At 39.1% G+C, this 23,490-nt stretch overlaps 1 protein-coding gene across 1 annotated transcript; it reads right to left on the bottom strand.

Annotated features, from left to right (window-relative positions):
• Window positions 1–401: 401 nt before the first annotated feature.
• Window positions 402–21,504, bottom strand: IFNGR1 (interferon gamma receptor 1). Its single transcript, XM_026705557.2, has 7 exons — window positions 21,234–21,504; window positions 14,954–15,068; window positions 14,624–14,790; window positions 11,285–11,430; window positions 10,173–10,344; window positions 7,723–7,835; window positions 402–5,677 (listed from the first exon to the last, which is right to left on the bottom strand). Exons 1-7 carry the CDS (start codon window positions 21,319–21,321, stop codon window positions 5,246–5,248), a joined length of 1,233 nt encoding a protein of 410 aa, XP_026561342.2. The 5' UTR covers window positions 21,322–21,504; the 3' UTR covers window positions 402–5,245.
• Between the last annotated feature and the right edge of the window lie 1,986 nt (window positions 21,505–23,490).

The raw sequence follows: 23,490 nt of genomic DNA, 5'->3' as shown, positions 1-23,490 counted from the left end.
TAATGTCTCATTAGAAAAACTTACGTCGCCTATGAAAAGCAGAATCCCAGTCTCTTGGAATCACCCGCTGTATTGTCCAGATAATGCCTTCTACGTTTTCTGAATGCAAAACAAGAGTGCCACCTACTGACAATATTTCTGAAGTTTATATGATTTGTAACTTGCATGCTCCAAGCTTTTACTAAACTTCTGTGTAGTCATGATCCCTGAAACTCTCTCCTGATATTGTTGCATTGCACTCTGGAGGAAACGGCTTTCTTAGCATTCAAAATTAAGTAGCGTTCTTAAATATTGGTTTTTAAGATATAAAGACATTTAAACACATAATGCTATATTAAAACAAAATAAAATGCTGTATAAAATGTGAAAGAATGCTACAAGATTAAGTAAGGACTTCTGAATTAATTTAAAAATATTTATTTACATGAACAAAATACACTGAAAAAATAAAACCTGAATTATACAAAAGCAAAATCTTGCTATGTACTATACACTTACATATATGCATTTCTAATCATGATTACATATTTACAGAAATTCAACATTCTATTTAAAAGGAATTATATACCCAAACAATTCCAATCTCATAAAATTCAAAACTCATGAAATTTGGATGGATCTGAAGCTGTTCTCAGACTATAAGGATCTGAAAGAGTTTTCGGTATTTGATGTATTTTATATAAGAGATTCCTTTGATTTTAAAAAATGTAGACACATTCCGATCTTCAAACACAGTACATGTGTTTATTTGATTAGATATATGCACTTTAATTTATACTAAAAATGTTAAGCTTGAACTCAAATTGTAACTTGTGACCAAAATATTTGGCATCAATAATTAATTTTCTAGTCCTGTAAAGTCTTATTTTCCTAACTTTTGAATGATCATATTTACTGATGTTTCTAAGTTTGCATTATTAAAGTGTGGAAGAAAATTGGAAAGGCACCAGAACTGTTTTCATTTTTTTCCAGTTTTTCAAAATAAGTTTTAAATATGAATTTAGTATAATGTGTTGTATTAGGAAATGAGTTCTATTTTTTATGTCCCAAACTGTACAGCTAATAAAACTGTGGAAGACAGCACATAAATTGTATTTAAGACTACAGAGAAACAAGAATGGAAGATTTCATTACTTTTGCTACAAACATTGCCATAACCCGGTTAAACATATGTAACAAAAGCAGTTTGCCCGAAATGAAAATTTGGAGCATCACAAGTTTGAAAAGCAGCAGTTTAAGTTAGGGCTGGATAAATGTCCTCTGTGAAACATTTTGTGTGAGTGTGTGTTGAAAGAAAGCTTTGAAATGCTCAAGGTATTGTCTGAGAGGTTTCCTCAAACTTACAATTTTATTTATTTACTGGGATGCTTCTTAATGAATTTCAGTCAATTAAGGAACTTGCTATGAATATTCACCAAACATCCTGATTCGTGTGATATTAAAGGCACCAAAGGCCAATTCAGAGTAAGAAACAATAGTTCCTATTTGAATGCCTTGCTACAAATAGGAAATGGAATAGAAATAAACACTTTGTAACCATTCTTTTTAATACTTATAAACAGAACTTGAACTCCATGAAGTCACACTGCAATGTATCTACGGGGAGACAGAATGCCTTAATCCTGTAGATAAGAAATTTGTTCTACGGTGTTTAGACAGCTTGATCATCCAAAGAAAAACATATTAAAAAACCCTCCAAAAACAAAACCATCACAAATTGTAAACTTACATAATTAGGTATAAAATCCCAAACTCATCAGTCAGCTGCCTTTGCCTAGTTCATTATTTTCTCCTAGTATCAATTTATGGATGGCTTTTTTTTTTTCATTTTCTTGACCATTTTGGATATTGGTTTTTTTTCCTCACCATCAAGACCAAAATGATATCCAATATAAGAAGGAACTCTGAACATAAATAACACCAAAATAAATATATGTCTGACTCCAGCAGATATATAGGTGGTGGACTAGGCTGACCAGATGCTAGACCATATGACAAATACAAAGAGTCATGGTGTGGTATAAAAAAACTGGGCATTTATATGGTGCAGCTGGCTATGCATAATCTTCTCCTAATTTATGAGGCTGGAGCATCTGGTGCGTTGCTGTCATGAGATCTGAATCTTTCCCCCCAAGCAAGCATATCTTTTGTGTATCAAATTTTAAAAAGCTACCCTCCCAGTCAACTAAATGACAATGTAATTGGGAGATACTTTTATTCTTGAGCTATTGCTTGCAATATCTTGTAAGCTGTAAGGATACAGTTTCAAAAGTTGTGTTCCTAATTTGTATAGTTGTCCTTTAATGGATAATTTGTTTACTGAATTGTTGCCATAGTTTTTCCAACTGTAAAGGAAACTAGGTTTGCCTCTATTACCTAACCATGTGCTAAAACAATCCAGAGGTAAACTGTATTGGATCACAACAAATACGCAATACGTAGTGTGACTGTGTACCTGAACTGAGGCATTGGCAGCTAATCCTAAAGTCAAGGAGATATTCAAGGAGAATAGGAGACAGGAGAATCTGTAAATATAAACTTATAAGTAAGTCTACAAAAATGTTTCTAGTCTTCTAATTAGTGATTTTCAGCTTGCTTTTTGCTAACAAAAAAAAGGTAAAAATTGAGATATAGATAACTTTATAGATAGTGCTTGCTTAATGACTGGAACTGGCAACTCTGTTGCAAAGTGATGTGGTCATTAAGTGAGATAGCAATAGCAATAGCATTTAAACTTATATAATGCTTCACAGTGCTTTAGAGCCCTTTCTAAGCTGTTTATGGAGTCAGCATATTGCCCCCAACAATCTGGGTCCTCATTTTACCCACCTCAGAAGGATGGAAGGCTGAGTCAACCTTAAGCCGGTGAGGATCAAACTGCCAGCAGCCAGCAGTCAGCAGAAGTAGCTGCAATGCTAACCACTGCGCCACCACAGGTCTTATAGCCTGTGGCTCTGGTAGACTTGAAACCTCATTAAGTGAAACAACTGCGGTTGTTAAAAAAGACATTGAGTGGATTGCGACTCATGATTTTACTGTGTCTCCACTGATTCTACTTGTTGGAAGTCGTGTGTGAAGTGTGCAAATGATAATCACATAACTGCAAGTGCGGCAACAGTCATAAACACCTGCCAGCATGAAGAATCTTGAACTGGTGACCACAGGGATTCTGCAATGATTCTGCAAAGTTATTTTTCCAGCACCATCGTAACTTATGAAGGATTGATAAACCAGGCAGTTGTTAAGTGAGGACTACTTCTATTTTTTTTCCTTGCAGTCTTTATCTTGATATAGTTGCTACAAGATACATATTGTCAAGGAAAACTATCCTATAATAAAAAGATAGCCGCCTCAACATTTAACATTGGGGTTAAATCGGGTTTAGATCTAAGTATTACCGATTTCTATCTTGCCTTTCCTCACAAGATCAAGGCAGTGTAGATACCAGTTACTCCTCCATTCCCCCACCTAGTAACTCTGTGTGGAACACTGGACTAAAAGAGAACAACTGGCCCAGTCACCTAGTGAACTTCTGAGGCTGAGGGCAGACTTGAACCTGGGTCTCTATGGCTGTAATCCAACATCTTAACCACTACAATTCACTACCTCTCAAATAAATTTTAGTGTTATCTAACTAGTTATAGTTAAGGAGCATGAAATTTAAACCTTTATTTGTAAAGTGCAATGAATTAGTCTAGTTTTACTAATCTAGAACTTTCAGTTCTATTGAGAATACAAGTCCCAGATTTTTTTATGTTTCCTGAGGATTCTGGGAACTGCACTTTTTGGAGGTATCAGTTTTGGGAAGGTGATTGTATCTCCCTAAATTTATGGACTAAATGTGTAAACAGGATCCTCAATGCTGGCAGGCCATTGTGTTTGTCACAGCCGTAAACTACTTGTGCAACACTTTCCAATGCAGAGTGAAGATTAATAATCATATGGCAAAATAGATACTGTAAATTTAGACACTAACACATGTCCCAAGTATTTATCATGGCACAATTATTTGACACAAATGGTGCAAGTATTTACCATATCTGCAAAGATAACATTTGTCCATACAGTTATGAGTCATATATATATAGTAGGGTACATATCTAATACATGCAGAAACCAGTAAGCCATTTTACATAAAGTGAAAGTCCTTGACTACAATATAGCTCCATCTACTTACTATGGTCTTTCCGAATTCTCTGTGGAAATGCCTTAACTCAGGTGTGTCAAATCTCTATTTCACTGAGGGCCGCATCAGGGTTGTTTGACCTTGGGGGGCCAGAGTGCGTGCATCCAGCTTGACGTCACTTGTGTCAGGGGCACCTGTGGTGGCCCGGGTTGGCTGTGGGGGATCCTCCTGCAGCACTCTGCCATGTGTGGCCCTCCTGAGCTGTTTTCGCTGGCAAAGAACTGCAGGAGGCTGTCTCAGCCAAAAATGGAGCACAGGAGGACTGCACGCAGCTCTCAGGCTGATCCTTTGCTGTTTCCATGGCAACCTCGCAAGTCAGATCTAAGCACCCTGCAGGCCGGATCTGGCCCGCAGGCTTTGAGTTTGACAACCCTGTCTTAGCTGAAACCTATACTTTTCTAGTATTTCTTTAAAAGTTGGTCTTTTGGGATTTTTCTTCCATTAAAAAAAGACAAATTCACAAACTACCCCTACTACATATAGAAAACTATACTTGTAATAGTCCCAGTCTCTTCCACTGACCAGTATGGACAGAAGCCTCTTATCAGTTAATCCTCCTATCTTTAAACATTATCATACTTTGGGCAGGATAAAAGTAATTGCTCTGAGAACAAAGGGCAGAATAGTGCTCTCCAACCATTCTAGCCCACCAGCACACAATCATCAAGGCCACTAGCAAAGAATGATAGCATTTATAGCCTAACATATTTAGAAAATACCAGCTTCTTAACAAAAGGATGTCAATACAGCATCTTGGCATATTATGAAATCATTCTATTAGAATCTTATGAATATCTATTCAAAATGGAGTGAATACAATATGACTTTTTTTTTTTTAACCAAGCATCTATACGAGTGCAGCCTCAGTTCAGTTTTTTGGCATCTACAAGTTCTCATCTCAGGTTTGATACCATCAAACTATATGAATACCCACTCTACTGCAAGGATTAAAGTGCTCACAAGCATGGATGCTTCTGATGAAGTTTCCAATAATGCTCTTTCATAGTAAAAATGGCTTTCCTAATTTTTGGAGAGTCATCGGAATTCATCTCTAAAACTTCAGTCAACCCAGTGGGGTTTGTCATACCCAGATGGTTTTAGTGAGCACCTTAGAACAGCGGGTTTGGGGTTTAGGACATCTGCTCTGGGAAGATCCAGATTTTGAAGATCAGGACATGTGTCTTGGCCAGTGATCGATTTAGAGTAATCTGTGATGCCATCTTCATGAATATGTTCATTTTCAGAGATTTCTACAGCCGTATCTTCTTGGGTGCTCTTTTCTCCTTTCTGGATTCCTTGGGAACTATCGACATCTAGGTCTTTGCTATAATTGGGATCAGTGATTTTTGCCTTCTCGGTGACATCTAATTTCTCTGCTGGTTTTTCATCTTCACACAGTTCCATTGGCTTGTAGGATGTTGATGTTATAATGTCATATCTGCATTCTGACTTATATTCAGTATTACCTACTTGGTTTCTTACCACAGTCACCTTTAAAAAAAATGCAACAACAAAATCAAGTCAGTCATCCATTCCATTTTTTTGGAACAGCAAAAAGGGATGAAATAGAAATTATAGCAGAGGGCTACACGGTCTCAAATCTAGCAGGTGAAAACTAGGACAAACAGGTCCTGAGCTGTCTGTGTTTTTTCTAGTTGAGACTGAACAAATTCCCTCTCCCCCTGTACAATTGGCCCTTGGTTCAGGACTATTTCTTTAGCTATCTTTCTAAATTACAATAGCGCTGACTTGTGATCAGTTCTCCTACTTATGTCTCCGCAGTCACATGGTTGCAACCCAAGTGTTTGGCAATCAGTTCGCACTTACAACGGTGTCCCGCATTCATGTGATTGCCATTTGTGACCCTCCCAAATGAGTTCTGATAAGCAAGGTCAAAGGAGGAGCCAGCAAGAGGTTGCAACTCATGGTCTCACTTAATGACTACGAGGAAAAAAAAGGTTGCAAAAGTCTCTATTGTGATTATAAATCAAGGGCGACCTATACATCTTGTGACACTCTTCATGCATCGTAGACCTTTCACTGAAAATCTACTGAATGAATTCCGAGCAAAGGGGAACACAGACCAAATTAACATGTGACTATATATTTTAAGTGGTATCTATTATTTTGACATAATCAGTTAACACACGGAGAAATTTGGTATGATTGTGGTACCATATAAATGTGATATGCAATCAGTTAATTAATTAATGGTTAGGTACAGATAATCATAGAAAAAAACTATGCGATTGCTACAAGTCAACAACTTGATAGCACATAATAAATCCAAAGTCCATATCACTGAAATATGATGAAATTTTTCCTTACCTACTGAGTAGTGAATTTAGAGGAAATATCTTTATAATACAACATGCATTCTAAAGTTAAACATTTTATTTGATTATACACTGTTATTAGTGGGTTCTAAAATTCATAAACTTGGTGAGTGAAGGCGACCAAAACATCTGTAGTCCATGATTCACAAGTCTCTTGGTTTTCACTTTTAATGAAAAGTGATATAAAACTAAGAGGAAAGGTCTTGGAAGACCAGCAATTAACAATGCTGATATTACATTCATCCAATCAATATAAATTTTCCACATGAAAACGAAGTAGCAATAATATACCTTTAACACCCTACCCAGGTCCTTGGGAAGAATAGGTGGATAAAAAATAAAAACCCAGTCTAAACAGTTGGCTGATTGTTCAACCAATCATCATCATCATCATCATGCAACAGTTAAGCGAATCCAGTAAATATAAAGAACTGCACTGAAAGTCACACTACAAGATTGATGGGAATACATATATTACTCATGCTGTGCTATTATTGTCAACATTGATTGCTTTGCTTGAGGGTATTTCTGCATGAATAATACTTAAGAGAAATTCTTTTGCTCATGAATACAGATCATACTAGTTGCTGGATTTGGTTTCAACTAGTATGTAACAAAATTCTGAAATTAACATTGCCCAATAAATATTCCTTGCCTTTTGTTTTAATTTTGTCTTATATTTGAATACAAAAACATACTGTCAGATTGTTACACCCTTTCCTGAGAAATCTCTTAAGAATGCTAAGGTTAATGGAAGTTAATGGAAAACAACCCCCGCAAAACTTAAGATTGCCAGAATTAGTTGGCAATTGCTCAGTTATTGTGTTGAAATGACCACAAGCAGTTAGCGCAAGACCAAATGAATGGTGTCCTTAAGCATCCAAAAACACTGGTTTTTAGTTTCCACCTTAAGGACAAATAATTTGGCTAAACAAGGGATTACTTGTCTTTAGGACTTCACTATGATCCCTTTTTACTAATGGTTTTCACATTATATTAACAAAGTTACATTGACTGAGTAAATATTGAGATTGGTGCTAGCCTTCTATGGACTCGGGACAGTGAGGTGTCCTTGATATTTTTCTCCACAAAGGAAGGATAGGTGGGGTACTTTCAGATTTGCAAGATTATGTTAAAATGACCTTGCAATAAACATAATGTTAACTGCTCAGAAGGAATAAAGATATTGGGGTATCTTACCAGAGATTTTGGAAGCATAATTTTTCTCTCCTGAAATTTTATAAGCACTACAGCAAGAATGATTACCACAACAACCAGGACAACAATTCCAAAACTTATCAATAGTGTAAAGCCTACAAAATTAAAAGAGACATGTTATTGTATAAAATTAATGCTGAATACATACTACCACCATATGATGTACATTTTCTATATATGTTAAGAGACAAAAGATACATAGTTATCCAGCAATTAATTGGTTCTTCTTTCATAAAGCATAATTAACTCATAAAGCAACTCCCTAAAATCACAAATGTATGCAGCCACTGTCCAAAAAAGCATAATCCAGTGTACTTAAATGGGTCCAATTATAAAATCATTTTATACTGAGGTAGCAAGCTGGCTTGACATCATAGCAATGGTAGCTTACTTTCTCCACATCTTAAATTAGGGTTAGAGAACACCAACAGTTTGAAATATTTTTCCGACAATATTTTGTACAACTAGGGGAGCAGCAACTTTGGCCAATAGTACAAGTATACAGATATAAATAGTTTCTAGCACAGAGATCCCAAGAGAAAAAGCTTCATGGAAAGCAAAGACGACAGAAGCACTCAGAAAAGCAGAACAAGTACATACCATAAGCAGAAATATTTCACTTGGCCTTAACCCTTGCATTAATGCTTGGATGTTAAACTGGGTACAAATGTATACAAGTATAAATATTTTGCTTAAAAATGCTACTTAAAAAAACAGCTCAGAATAGAATTGCCAAGTCCTATAAAACACATTTGGGACTCCCAACATTTCTTCTTCCTCATTAAGAGGGAGTATCTCTTCCCTCATTTATTGATTTTAATTAGTTGGCAGGAATTAGTTGTTTCTGAATCTCTACATCGGTTAATACAATATTAGAAATCTTGTAAATGCCGTGTTTCCCTGAAAATAAGACCAGGTCTTATATTAATTTTTGCTCCAAAAGATGCATTAGGGCTCATTTTCCAGTTAGGTCTTATTTTCAGAGAAATGTGATACTAAAATGTATCTGTCTGCCTGACAATCTTAACTGGGGTTTATTTTGGGGGTAGGGCTTATATTATGAGCATCTGAAAAAAATCATGCTAGGGATTATTTTCTGGTTGGGTCTTATTTTCGGAGAACACGGTACAGGTAATACCTGGGCTACGAGCATTCCCTTAGCAAATGTTCAAAGTTATGCGATAAGTACCTTCCAGCATTTACAAACAAGTCCCGAAACTACAAATCTTGCAGCACCATGACAGTTGTTCGCCCTTACAAACAATTGCACAGCCGCTGCAACATTTGTCCTGCACATTGTCAGCCAAAATAGAGCTTCAGATGGGTAGATCCGCCCCTATGATGCTCCATTCAGGCCTCCGGAGCCCTTGCCTGGCAGGTTGCAGGCCAAAATGAAGCTTTGTGGGGCAGACACTCCGTTCAGGCCTCCAGAGGCTTCCCCCAGCAGGTTGCAGCCTGAATTGGAGCTTTGGAGGGTAGATCCACCCTTCCAAAGTTCCATTTTGACTTGCAACATGCCAGCGGAGGCCTTCAGAGGTCCAGAATATCAGAGAGGTGGATTTGCCTCTCCGAAGCTCCATTTCAGCCTACAACGTGCTGGGTGAGACCTCCGGAGGCCTGGAGTGTCAGAGAGGCAGATGCGCCCATCTGGAGCTCCATTTTGGCCTGCAACGTGCTGGGCAAGGGCACCAGAGGCCCAAACGGAGCTGCAGGGGTGTGCATGTAGCTGAGAGAAGACTGCTTGCTAGATCTTCACAACCTGGTGCGGCAGGTTGGGTGGTTGGGCAAAGCAATTGTGGGGAGCATGAAGTATTTCAGTGGGTCAGGAGGCCTTGGGTAGTCTTAGGCAGATGGCCTGTTCCATCACTAGGTCTCCCCGTGGCCTTCCCCATCTTGAAATGCCTCATGCACTTAACAAGCCTTGCATTTGATTAGCAAGTGTGTGGGTGAAAGGAGGGACTGATCCTGTTCAAGGTATGAGATTCACTCCCACAAATCCTCCCATTACGAGTCAAATGGGCAGGCTCCATTACAGTTGTAACTCGAGAAGTACCTGTAACTTAGACATCCACTATACACAAATTTCAACATTTTAAAATGAGATATATTAAATTTATCACCTCAAAATAACGGTTCTTTTCTCTCAGTATTACCAGTTGGAATTTATAATGAAAGAAAAAAAGAAATGAGAGGAGAGGGGTGCGGTGGGGTGGGAAAAGGAAAAGGGGAGAGAAGGAAAGGAAAATCCAACTTCTGCTTTTTTGTTCTCTTCCACCCCTCTGGATTTTTCAATAAATAATACTTTGCAATATAGTGAGAAAAAATCCTCTCCCCACAGACATGTAAAAATGAGATGCTGATAGAAACGTGCTGAGCTTCAGGACAGAATATTTTGTACAATTATCTATTTACTGAAGATTTAAAATCTTTACCTAGGCTGGACTTGGGAGTTGGTGAGATGCATTTTTCTTCTGATTCTTCACCAACCTTGTTTAGTGGCCGTGAAATGACTTGAGTGGAAATACAGTAAGAGGTATCCAAAGACACAGACAGAGATACATTGCATAGCTCAAGAGAGCAGTCATCTGAGATAACCTCTTGTTGCTATAAAAAAATGAAATATATTGTAGTTAGAACTTCCTTTAAGAAACGTAAACAGAATAAACAGAAATATACACAAATATACAGTCTTCATCTGCAAAGAAACAAATTCTTTCTTCAAACCTTTTGAATCTCGTTTTGGTCTAGAATACTCTGCACCATTGTTAGCTCAAAACATTTACTTGCAAAAATCTATCAAACAACCTTTAAAGAAGGCATGGTTTTCAGAACTAGTTCAGAGTTTTCTGGAATGTTGTTTCCAAACCTGTGAGTTTTGAATTTCATATGAGTCACATGTAGTCTTGCAAGATTCTATTACTGTATTTTTATCATAAAAATAATATTGAACTGCATGATTTTGGTTTCCTAGTATGCTCCAACTTTAAAGGTAAAGGTTCCCCTCGCACATATGTGCTAGTCGTTTCCAGCTCTAGGAGGCAGTGCTCATCTCCATTACAAAGCCAAAGAGCCAGCGCTGTCCGAAGACAACTCCCTGGTCATGTGGTTGGCATAATTAAACAATGAAGGTGCATGGAACAGTTACCTTCCCACTAAGGTGTTCCCTATTTTTCTACTTGCATTTTTACATGCTTTCGAACTGCTAGGTTGGCAGAAGCTGGGACAAGTAATGGGAGCTCACTCTATTACATGGCGCTAGGGATTCGAACCACCGACCTTTCTGATTGACAAACTCAGTGTCTTAGCCACTGAGCCACCATGTCCCTAGGTCTACCATTAAAGGATGATAAATGGAAACTGGCAGGAGGCATTCTGCCAAAGAAGAGATTATTGGTGATATATTGCCTCACCTCTACTGTGCTACCACCAATGTCAGAGATAGCAGAACCAGCCACCACTAAATTCACAAGGCTTAATGACTTTTTTTGAATACAGCATCAAAGGCACAAATATTATGAAGAAAAATTAGAGACTTAAAATATACCCCTTCTCGATCTCCGTTTTTCCAAACGAACAATTTGTAGGTGAACTCATCAATCAGGTCATCATATGGAAATAAAGGTGGCTCAATATTGACTACAATGTCCTGATTATCAATGGAAAGATTGAACTTTGGAGGTCCTATTTGGCCTGAAAGAGTTGCAACATTTTCTATTAGTATCACATTTTGACAACACAACACAACATTCTAATAAAATGTTTATTTATATAGAAATAGAATGCAATGATATAAGTCACTTTCTGGAAACAATAGGTAGGGAAAGCAATCAAGAGACCACTTTTCCAAACTGATGAATATGTCAAAACTCAAAATCCAGCCTGCTTTATAAAACGTGGAAAATGCAAGAACATTTTTGGGATGACATGCTTTGGATCTGTTCCAGTTAATCCTGTGGTGCTGCTGTCTGTACCCCATCTTGGAGGAAAATAAAAGTAACAAAGCATGAAAGAGCCAATGTGCACCCCTTTTTCATGAGAACTAGCCTGACTTGAAGTACTGTGGGGGTCCTTGGTGCTCTTTGAGTTTGGCATCATGATAGAACCAAGACCCCTGTAGGCCAATTCTGAGCTACAAATATTCTTCTCTATTGAACCTTAAAGAAGCCACATAGAAACTATATCTTACTGAAAGAAGAAACTGACTTTGTCCCCACAACTACAGAAGATGTAGGCCAGGGAACTTCAAACTTGACAGCTTTAAGACTTGTGGACTTCAACTCCCAGAATTCTTTCTCCAGTCATATTAGCTCAGGAATTCTGAGAGTTGAAGTCCACAAGTCTTAAACTTGCCAAGTTTGAAGACCCTTGATGTAGGCAATATGCTGATATATTAGTTTTGGCCTGAATAAAATGTCTCCCTAACAGCAAGATCAAGTCCACAGAAATGTCTTGCCCTAGTTTAAGGATGCTACCACCTGTAATTCACAGTCTACCTCAGGCAGTCCGAGGATGGCTTTGGGTACTGCCTTTAGGAAGTGATGTTTTCTCTTTTAACTCACATCCAGATGCTGCAGGTGAGCAATATAAGGAATATAGCAATAATAAAGAAAAAAACTGGCAATGGCTTACAACCGGAACATAAAAAAAAAGACTTGATTTTGGCTGCTCAAGAGCAAGCTATCACAACACATAAAGACATGTGAATAGAACAACTGTGGCGAAAGAAAGTAACAGGCATCATGGGTGCAATACGTAAGTAACTGGAGTACCACTTGAATATCATCAGTATTGATAAAAATCACCATAAATCAATTGCAAAAGGAAGCTTCACTTGGAAGTTTGATGGTGTCAGTTAGCGTATTGTTGCAAGATATAAACTTTTTCAAGTAAAGCTGGTTTTTGTAATTGATTTATGGTGCTTTTGTCAATATTGATGGTATTCAAGGGGTACTCCAGTTGCTTTGTTATTACACCCAAGGTGATTATAACTATGGCTGTCTAGCCCAGGGATAGTCAACCTTTTTACACCTACCGCCCACTTTCTGTATCTCTGTTAGTAGTAAATTTTTCTCTAACCGCCCACCGGGTCCACAGTAATGGTGATTTATAAAGTAGGGGACAAAACCCCTACCGCCCACCATGAAAGCTGGAACGCCCACTAGTGGGCGATAGGGACCAGGTTGACTACCACTGGTCTAGCCTATCAAAGAGAAGATTTGCAGGAGACATGATAATAATCTTTCAATACATGTAAGGCTATCATAGAGAAGAGGGAGCTGATTTATTCTCCAAAGCACTGAAGGGTGGGACAAGAAGTAATGGGGGAAGTTTGTAAAAGAGATCCAATCTAGGAGAAATTTTCTGACAATGAGAACAATTAATCAAGGGTATAGCTTGTCTCCTGGAGTTGTGAGTACTCTATTACTGGAAGTTTTCAGAAATAGACTAGACAACCATTTGAATAAGATGATATAAGGCCGTGGTGGCGAATCTATGGCAAGTGTGCCAGAAGTGGCACGCAGAGCCATTACTGCCAGCATACGAGCACTCGCCCAGAAAACACATACTGCGCATAGGTGCATGCCGCCCACCCACCAGCTGATTTTTGGGTATCTGGCGCACATGTGCAAGGGCACGGTGGCATGCAGGAGACACTCGCATGTGCGCAGAAGCACGCAGCATGCATGGGGGGTTGCGCGTGCATGTGCAGAAGTGTGCAGCATAGGTTGTGTGAGTCGCACGCGCATGCGCAGAAGTGCAAGTTATGTGAGTTGCTCACGCAGGCGCAGGAGGCATAAGGGCCCCCCACGTGCACTGCCTTCTGGGTGATGCACGTGAGCACGAGCAAACAAGTCTGTGCACAATTATCAGCACGGGAGCCCCAAAAGGTTAGCCACCACTGATATAAGGTCTCCTGCCTTGAGCAACGGATTAGACTAAAACACTTCTGAGATCCCTTCCAGCCCTATGATTCTATGTTCTAAACAACAACTGTCTATCACAGGTCGTTGGGAAGGATTTGATAGGTGGACAAAAATACCAAATCCCATCTAAATATCTGTCTGACTGAATGACAAACCATAACGATCATGTTGAAGAGAACAGGGAAGATGGACTGAAATTACATGTCAGTGCTAGCAAACTCTTCGCTCCAGATGCTCCTGCCAATTAGAGCTGGAACTTCTCCTATCTAAAGCCCACAGAACGTGGGTATCTACTGGGAGGAGACATGTTGAATACAGAATAACAGAGTTAGAAGGGACCTTGTAGGTCATCTAGTCCAACCATCTGCCCAAGCAGGAGGCCCTGCACCATTTCCAACAGACGGCAGTCCAGTCTCTTTTTGAAAGCTTCCAGTGACTAAGCTCCCACAATTTCTGAAGGCAAGCAGTTCCATTGGTTGATTGCTCTGTCAGAAAATTTCTCCTTATTTCCAGGTTAAATCTCTCCTTGTTCAGTTTCCATCCATTATTCCTTGTCTGGCCTTCAGGTGCCTTGGAAAATAGCTTAACCCCTTCCTCTCTGTAGCAACCCCTCAAATATTGGAAGGCTGCTATCATGTCTCCCCTGGTCCTTCTCTTCACTAGACTAGCCATGCCCAGTTCCTTCCTGTGCTTGTGGTGCCAAGATCCATGCTTCATCATTCTGGCATCATCTTGATTGGAAATCTGAGAATGAGCTTTGCTATCCCACCAACATGACTGGAAGGTACCATGTCGACAAAGGCTATTATAATTTGTAATATGTTAATGCAATTTTCAAATTTGATGTGAAAAACCAGTTGCTACACTACATCATAAAGTATACAGACAACAAAAACAATTAATTTCTAAAAGTGGTAAATGCTTTTTTATCTAAACCTTATATATGAATGATCACTTACCATCTCTGAGAACATCAAACTTTTGTTCAATATAGTTAGATTGGTGTTGTCCAGAAAGAGCTTTCACTCCAACCCAGAAAGTTTCACAGTTATCAGTTTTGTTGGTAAGATCACAATAGTTTTGCTTTATGTTTGTGCAAGTATCCACGTTCTTCCCAGCACCAGTGCTGCCAAAAATGGAGAGAGAAAAAAAGTCAGTTTATAGTCAAACTATTTTTAAAAAGTAGAAAGAAAATCTGTGATTGTTGGTTCTGCTGATTTTCTGGCCAACAAAATCAGTGACAAAAATTGAGCAAAGCAACGCAGAGTTCTAAATCAAAACAGTCTTACCTATAGCACTTGATCATCACCGTAAATAGAGGTTTTAACGATGGACTTTCATAATCCCAGTATGCAGAGATCTTCTCATTATATGATTTTACAGTAACATTTTTGGGAGGAGGAACTAAAAATAAAAATAAAATGATAAGTTTTTAGGGAAGTTTTAAAACGGTTATAAAGATGCTATCAATATCTATTTTCTTTTACTGGGCAAGATTTTGAGATTCATCCTAGAAGAAACAGACGGTCTAAACCAGTGGTCTCCAACCCTGGCAACTTTAAGACTGGTGGACTTCAGCTCCCAGAATTCCCCAGCCAGCAAAGCTTCTGGGAGCTGAAGTCCACCAGTCTTAAAGTTGCCAAGGTTGGAGACCCCTGGTCTAAACCCCCTTTCAGGCAGGAATTAAGCCCAAATGTAGGACAGTACCATGTAGAACTTTGATTGATGACCTCTGCTGGGCCCTGGATATCTCAGCAGTATTTGATGCTGCTGACCCTGGCTGTGAAGTTTGGGACCACTATAATACAATATTTCTGCTCTTTCCACAGTATAAGTCAACATGAACATGTTGGGAAAGCAATGTCAAGCTCATGGCTCTTTCAGTGACAAAACTCTCTCATAAACAGATAACAGCAAGAGGTTATTTATTACTTTGGTGACGCACCATCGGTGTGCTAATAATGCTCAACTATATATCTCACCGTTTCAGACCAGACCACACCAAACATATTGTAGTGGGCCTGATCCAGTATCTTGAGGCTTGTGAGGGATTGTATGGGTCCAAACACGCACGGATTGAACGGGCATCATCCTGATCTTCAGGCAGACTCCATTGAGAGTTGCATTCCCTTTGCAGGAAGACATTTTGAGGAACTGGGATGCCTTTGCAAAACTGACCCACAGTCCTTTTGCCCAAAAGTTATGACTACTGCAATATGCTCTAAATGAAAATGTCTTTGAAGGTGACTTGGCAGTTGCAGTTGGTTCAGAATGCATGCTTTGGCTATTAAGGAGAGGGGTAGGTTCACCTAATACACCCATGCTGAACTTGCTGCGCTGCTGACTAATAACCTTCCACAGTCAATTCAAGGAACTGGTTTTCAACTTTATATGGCTTGGCATCCATTTTACTTACTTAACTTAAAAAGCAATACAGTCCATTTACTTCACCTGCTTCAAAGTGGGGTGATACAAAAACACTGTTATAAATAAATAAGTTGCAAAAGGTTAGTTGTATGTGCAGAAGTACTATAAAAATAAACTATATTTATCACTGCTGCAGCTTCCCATCTAATTGGAAGATACATGATTCTAAATTTCAAATTCAGTTATCTGATTAACAGAACTCTGCAGCATGAAGGGAACACGGCCATCTCAAGTGGCCACTGTGCTCAGTGGATAGGAACTGGGAAAGGAACTCTCCAAATTTCTATTTGACGTTAGAGAGAAACTTCCTCTTGTATTGGAATCCACAAGTTATGTTTTTACTCATGTTGTGCAATGAAGTTGCCACTCTCCATGCTTCTTTGTTCAATGCACACACACGCTGCTTTTCAGTTAGCAAACATCTTCATGAATGGATATAGGAGAAAAATGTCCAAATTGGGCTTCTCCCTATGAAACATATTTTGAAAGAATGGTACCTTGTATTCTATCTTAGGCATACATAGAATAAAATACATCTAAAAGATCCTAACTCTGCAGAACTGTGTTTGAGGATGTGCTATCAAATAATTTTATTTTGCATGGTTGTAAACAAGATATCTTCTTTCTGCTTGTTGTTTTCAGAAGAGAACCTGCTATTGCTGAACTACAACATTAGTTCCTTGCTTTTAACATGCTAACCAAAGTTGCTAAGAGCTGTCATTCAATAACAGGCTGTAGTTTCCTCATTCCTGAGACAAAGGAAAAAGGGGGGGAGAGGAAAAAAAATCAGAGCAAGGCGAGATTTGTGCATAGCAAATATTATATTTCATAAAATATCAAGGCTCCCCTTTTAAGAGATTTCCAGAACTGACACTGAAAGGGAACTGGTATTCTGATCCTGCCAACATTTAACAGAAATATGTCTAACAATGCCAAACCTCTATGTTTAAGCAAAGATGTTCTTGATTAAAATGTTCGTTTTAGCACTTAATTCATTTTGATGTTGCAACTTTCTATTTTCCCTTCTTCCCTCCCATTCTTCAAAATAGCATCAACATGTCTGAATTATAGGTCATGGTACTGTTACTGGAAGTTGGGGAGTGATCTCATTTACAGTAGAAGCACCTACACGCCTCGTTACTTATTACCTGGATATTATAATGACTACCATAGAACTGCTAAAATATACAGTGTAAGAATATGTATGTAAAGAAGGTGTTTCATTAGAATTTCAATCTGGTGGTTGAGTGCTTCCAAGTCCGTCTCTCCTACTACCAAGTTGCCTGGACAGAAATCTTAGTGTAAAACAAATTTTTTTGGGGGGGGGGAAGGGGGGGGAGAGGGAGAACTATAGCAAGAAAGTTTCATGTGGTATATCCTGGACCAGACAATATTAACTATTTTTTATGGAGAAGCTCATTTTGTATCCTAGCCTGCAAAATCTGCAATGAACAAGATGCATTTCACTCTTACAGTCTGGTCCTTCAATTGCACAATGAACGTAGGCCTCCTAGATGCAGAAGATCATCTGATAAAGTCAAAATGAAATGCCATTTGGTAGAAAAAAAAGTCACTTAAAAAATGGTGATTGTTCTGAAGGCAGGTTTCAGTAATTATGCTCACCATGGTGAGGACTGCACGCCTTGAAATTGTTGAGGCCAGCAGTTACTACTCTACATTTCTGCTATCTGTTTCTGCTATTTCTGATACTATCTTCGACTTCTTCAAAAGCTCAAACCGGGGTTTTGCTGCTGAGATATTGAAAGATACTAGCAAACACCCAATGGTCTTGCTTTGAGGCAGGAAAAGCAAAGAAAGGAGAGCTGTACATTGTTTGCTGAATATGCTTGCTCTGGGCAATAAGACCAGGCATTATGAACATGATTAGAGAACGTGCTTGTATAGAATAAGCTTACCTCCTTTGGGTAACCACCATTATATCTAGAGCCCAGATGACCTGTGCTAGTTACTAAACTGGTAGGTCAGTTATTACAGTCACTTACCACTAGCCCTTCCTTTTTAAATTCTTCCTCCAATTTGCTCTAACTGAGGGAATCTCAGGTAATGCTTGACATACAAACATTTATTTAGTGACTGTTCAAACTTACAATGGCATGGGAAAAAACTGACTTATGACTTTTTTCACACTTATGACCATTGCAGCATCCCCGTAGTCCAAATTTGGATGCTTGCCTTGACAATTGGCATACATTTACGATGGTTGCAGTGTCCCATGGCCATGGTCCAACTTTTTACAACCTTCTGGCAAACACAGTCAACAGGGAAACCAGATTCACTTAAAAAACAACTGTGTTACTAACTTAACTCAGGTAGTGATTCGTTTAACAACTGTGGCAAGAAAAGTCATAAAATGGGGCAAAACCCACTTAACAACTGTCTTGCTTAGCAACAGAAATGTTGGGTTCAAATGAAGTCGTACATCAAGGACTACCTGTATATCATTCAGAGCAAACTGGACAAAACTGTCCAGAGCTTGTCTGTATAAAATACAACAGAGACAGCAATACAGTCCAAATATCTGTAAATAGAATTCCCTTGTTACATTTATTTCTGTGAAAACAACTATCCTACTGAAGTGCACTCAGTTGTACTGTAGACAGTGAAATGTCTACTGAAACGCACACAGTTGCAGACAAATGCACCTCAGCATTAACACAAAGCTATCTTGCCTCCATTTACAGAGTGTCATCAAACACAAAACAGACTAAGGAGACTGTTCCCAACTTTCTGTGTTTGTGTGCACTGACAAGATTTATGCTGGACTTTTCTAACTAATGTCTTAGAACAAGCCAGCCACTTAAGCATGATTCTCATTCTTGTGGCTACACTCAGCATGGCAAGCTCATTGAAAGGAATGCAGGAATTACTGAAAATTTACTTAATTTCATAAACCCCTTATTTATAGCAACAAGAAGCTGCTTGCTGGCAAATAATAAACAGTCACCCTGCACAAAGAAATGACTTTTTTACTTCCTTATTTGAAACACTGCTATAGTATGATGCAGGAGAAAAGGCTAAATTCCACCATAGCTATGAAAGCCAGCTGGGTGATTGTGAACCAGACTCTCTCAGATCAACCCACCTGGCAGGGTTGTTGTTCTGGGGAGGGAGGAAGGTGTGTTGAATAGGTTCGTCGCCTTGAATTATTTGTAAAAATACTAAAAGTGGGATACAAATAAATAAATTGGCAAAATGCTTCACTCAGGAATGTCTTATAAAAGAAGTATCTTTCAAATGGCTTTAAAAAGAACAAACGGTTAAAAGTTTTCAACAAGTTGAAAGAAATCTTAAGTTTTTCCCTATGCATCTTATTTGATGAAAAAAATCTAAAACCTAAAAGAGCGTTTCTTATAGCTTTCTCCAGCCTAGTGCTTTGTCTTGAATTGGTTTTGAACTCCCACAGACCCCAGCCATCAGAAAAATGGCTCTATTTCACTAGTAAGTCCCTTTTTAGTGACAATTCTATTTTGCATGTTAAAGGCTTCTCATGAATGCTCTAGCAAAATGCAGAATTTTCTTCCTCCCCAGAGCTGCCATTGCCAAACAACAACAAAAACCATACACGACACTTACTGAAAGTACTTTCCACTACAATACAATAAGTACTTTCCACTTTGATACAATAAGCATCCTTTTTTTCTGTAAGAATAATTTTACATAGGATCATTTTAATATCTGGCTAACTTCACCTTTACTTAGCAACATCAAATAAAAGCACCTTAAAAATAGCAGGCAGGGCAGAAATATAGGCGGATGCCAAGAGTGTGAATATACCAGGATCACCTTGCCTACGCCTCATCAATCAATTTTTATTCCTGCTCAGAGTTGAACCTAGTAACAAGATGTCATAAGGCTGAGCACAACTCTTGGTGACTCATGGTGACTATTTTAGATATGCCTGTGTTATTTTCTTTACAACACTATGGAAGCTCTTGTTTTCTTCTAAGATTTTTTAAAATGTCCCTGTGTAATCTACAGCCTTGGGATTTCTGTAGGCTTCCATTTAAATATTAACCCCAACAATAGTCTCTTAGCTTTTTAAAAACAGAATCAAGATCAACCATGACAAATATGTAAGATTTTGGTGAATTATGATTCACTCTAGTTCAGATCTGAGAAATGACAAGAGAACGGCGAAACTAACATCAGGATATGTTTAGATAAATCAACCTGACATGAATAAATCAAATGCCTCACTATGGTTTATTCACTGTCTCCTATATGTGTTAAAAGCCAGTGTGTGTTAGGAAAACCTGGTTTATTTAAGCTCCTGTTTGAAGTCTGGAGGACGTATGTGGACATTAGTAATGATGTCATAATTATGGTTTTTACAATGATTTATTAATATTGTATATATATATACTTAATTGTACTTTGTAAACCTCTCAGTTTTGACTTTTTGATTAACATTAATAAATAATAGACAGAAGCCAAAAAGAAAATGGGATTAACCCATGTGTTTGATCATGTTTTAGGGATTAAAAAGAAACAAGAAAACAAAACAAGAGGAACACTGGGAGGAAATCATCCCCCAATGCTGGTCCCTCACTGCAGGAAGAAGGAAAATAAACAAAAGCCAAGGCAAACTCCCTGGGAAAACCGGAACAACCGTTTCGTAAAAACTGGAGAAAGACACCTCGCCCCACGAAAACCAAAGAAAAGGGGGGTCGCTAACAGTGCATGCAAGCTTCATTTTGTTGATGATGTTATTCTGAACGCGTCGATTAGATCCAGAATCTCAAACAGAGATGAGATTTTAGATGCCCCCACTCCCCAGGGACGCTTGAAACGCTGTATTTTCCCACGAAGGACGGGGTGGGTGGGTAAGAGTAGACAGAAAAAGAGCGAATGGCGGGGAAAGAATCCAGAATGGGCTCAAAAGCAAGAGGCCAGACCTTGCACCAGATCTTAAGGTATATGGAGATTGTCAGTCAGATCAGAACTAATGTTGGCTTCTTCTGGCGCGTGCGGGGGGGGGTCCTCTTCCCCCCACAACTCCATCCCTCCCGAGGGCCACCCAGGCCATATTCCCCTCTCCTCCCCTTGTAAGAAAGGAAGCGCAGGCGCCAGCCAGCCCTGCCCGCTTTCAGCTCCTGGTGTAACTTTTGATCTCTGGCTTACCTTCCGTCTGCGGTTCCCGGGTGTTAAACCCGCTGCAGTGGCTCCAACCTAAAAGCGCCAGGACGAGCCAGGGCCTCACGAGCCTCATTCTTCTGCACCTCTCGCTCGGGGCGCGCCCCTTTTTTTCGTCTTACGGCTCGACGAGCAGCGGGGAGGCGAAGGGAGACCGGGACCGACAGAGGCGGCCTCCGCGCTTCCGTAATCAGAACCGCGGCCTGTGGTCGTTTCCCCAGCCTAGACGAGCTCCACCTAGTTGGTGCCTTCCAAGAAGGGGTGGGGCAACTGCTGGACTTTTTACCAGAGAATGGCCGCTAATTGGAGCCGGGAAAAGGAGGGGTGCGTGGGTGGAAGGTTGACTTGGATTTATTGGTCGGGGAATAAAAGAATTATGAGCTAGCTACCTTTTCTGTTTGGGGGTTTCCTGCGGCAAAGCTTGTAAAAGTGGGGCCTAGCTGTTGCCTGCTTTGTGTTTTCTTATTTTAACTATGTTTCAAGGGCACATTTTTCTTTGGAGGAAAGCCTTTATCCGCACCGGCCCCGGGGTCGTTTCGCCCCGCCCTCCCCCCATCCCGTCTTTTTATTACCATTTCTGGGTTGCCAAAATTCCGGACGGCCGTTGTGATGGCAACAGAGGGGAAATACAAAACTCGAATTTATCCGGATGTTCGCAGCTCGGATATAGCATCCTAGTTCTTGCGCAGGAGGGCAAACGGGACAATCGAAAATAATAATAATAAAAAAAGATTTAAATCAGCGGCAAGCCATGTTTGTCTTACTGGCAAGAAAACTATAGGGATGGATCCGGGCTGTCGCTTGGAACCAAGCTGATTTAAAGGAGACCCGGTTTTTAATCACATCGGGCTGGACGAGGTGGTGGTTTTTGCACCGTTGAATGATATCATCACCGTTTCCCCAAATATATGAAAAATAAGCGTAGGTCACTAAAAGCCCCTCCTCCTTATTCTGCCTTGCTACAGTTCTTTTCTAAGTAAATGTACTCTGAAGTCTTAGTTTGCATTATCATACTCTGAAGTCTTACTTTGCGTTACTGTACTGTTTAGTTCTGCTTCCTGAGAAGGCTGTTAACAGTTGCATCAAAAGGGTTTGCTTAAGTTCTCTTTTCATACAGTATTGCAGAATGTTCCTCCCAGCAGTGTGTTGCACATTTCACTCAGAATATGGTAAGATAAATTACTGGCTAAGGTGTGATGTCTGAATTGCAGTGCCTGAAACAAATCTTGAAAACAAACATTTTGTAGAAACTGCTAGAGATTGTTTTACAGACAGGGATTATGACCTTGATAAATGGACATAGTCCAGAGAAAAGGCCAGGCCATTCTGCTCATACAGATAACCCTAGATTTACAACCATTCATTTAATGGCTGTTAGAAGTGACAAGGGCACTGAAAAAAGTGGCTTAAAACAGATCCCACAGGCGTGACTCTCACAATATCCCCATGGTCATGTGGTCAAAATTCATGTCCTTGACAATTGGCTTGTATTTAGGACAGTTGCTGCACTCCGCAGTAGTATTAATGTCGTTTGCAACCTTCCCAGCCAGCTTCTGACAAGCAAAAGTCAGTGGGGGAAGCTGTATTTACTTAACAACCACACGATTCACTTAACAACTGCAGTGATTTGCTTAACAACTGTGGCAAAAATGGTAATAAAATTAACAACCGCCTGCCTTAGCAACAGAAATTCTGGTCCAACTGTTGGAAGAGAACATATGAAATTGTAAACAAGACAGACGAAAGTATAAGTATAATGAATAAAAAGATATAGAAATTTAGGTAAAAGAAATACAATTGAATAAGAAGAAAATGAGATAACCATAAAAGAAAATTAAGAGAAGTAAAGAGAGAAATAGTGAGAAGCTGGAAAAAGCGTAATAAAATATGAAGTTGAATATATAAGATGAATATGCATATGAAATTGTGTCTGTATGGAAATGTGATGACCCGGAACCATGCTGTACTCAAATAAGATGTTTTATTTGTTTTGTTAAAACTCAATAAAACTTTATTAAAAATAAATAAATTCTGGTCCAACTGTGTTCAGGATTGCCTATTTCGGGATAGATGTGGGAAGTAGATATGGAACAAGATTTTAGTGCCAATGTAGTCTGTAAACAATATTTAGTACAGTTTAACAACAAAGGGAAAAAATTACTAATATTTCATTTCAGACTTTCTGGAAATTAGTCTTAACTGAAAAATAAAACAGCCAGTCCTTTGCTGCTATTTTTCTAGATAC

The sequence above is a fragment of the Pseudonaja textilis genome, chromosome 1 (assembly GCF_049901715.1).
Source record: "Pseudonaja textilis isolate UNSWEBS1 chromosome 1, rPseTex1.2, whole genome shotgun sequence".
Classification (NCBI taxonomy): domain Eukaryota; kingdom Metazoa; phylum Chordata; class Lepidosauria; order Squamata; family Elapidae; genus Pseudonaja; species Pseudonaja textilis.
This window is presented reverse-complemented; position numbering and strand designations above follow the sequence as displayed.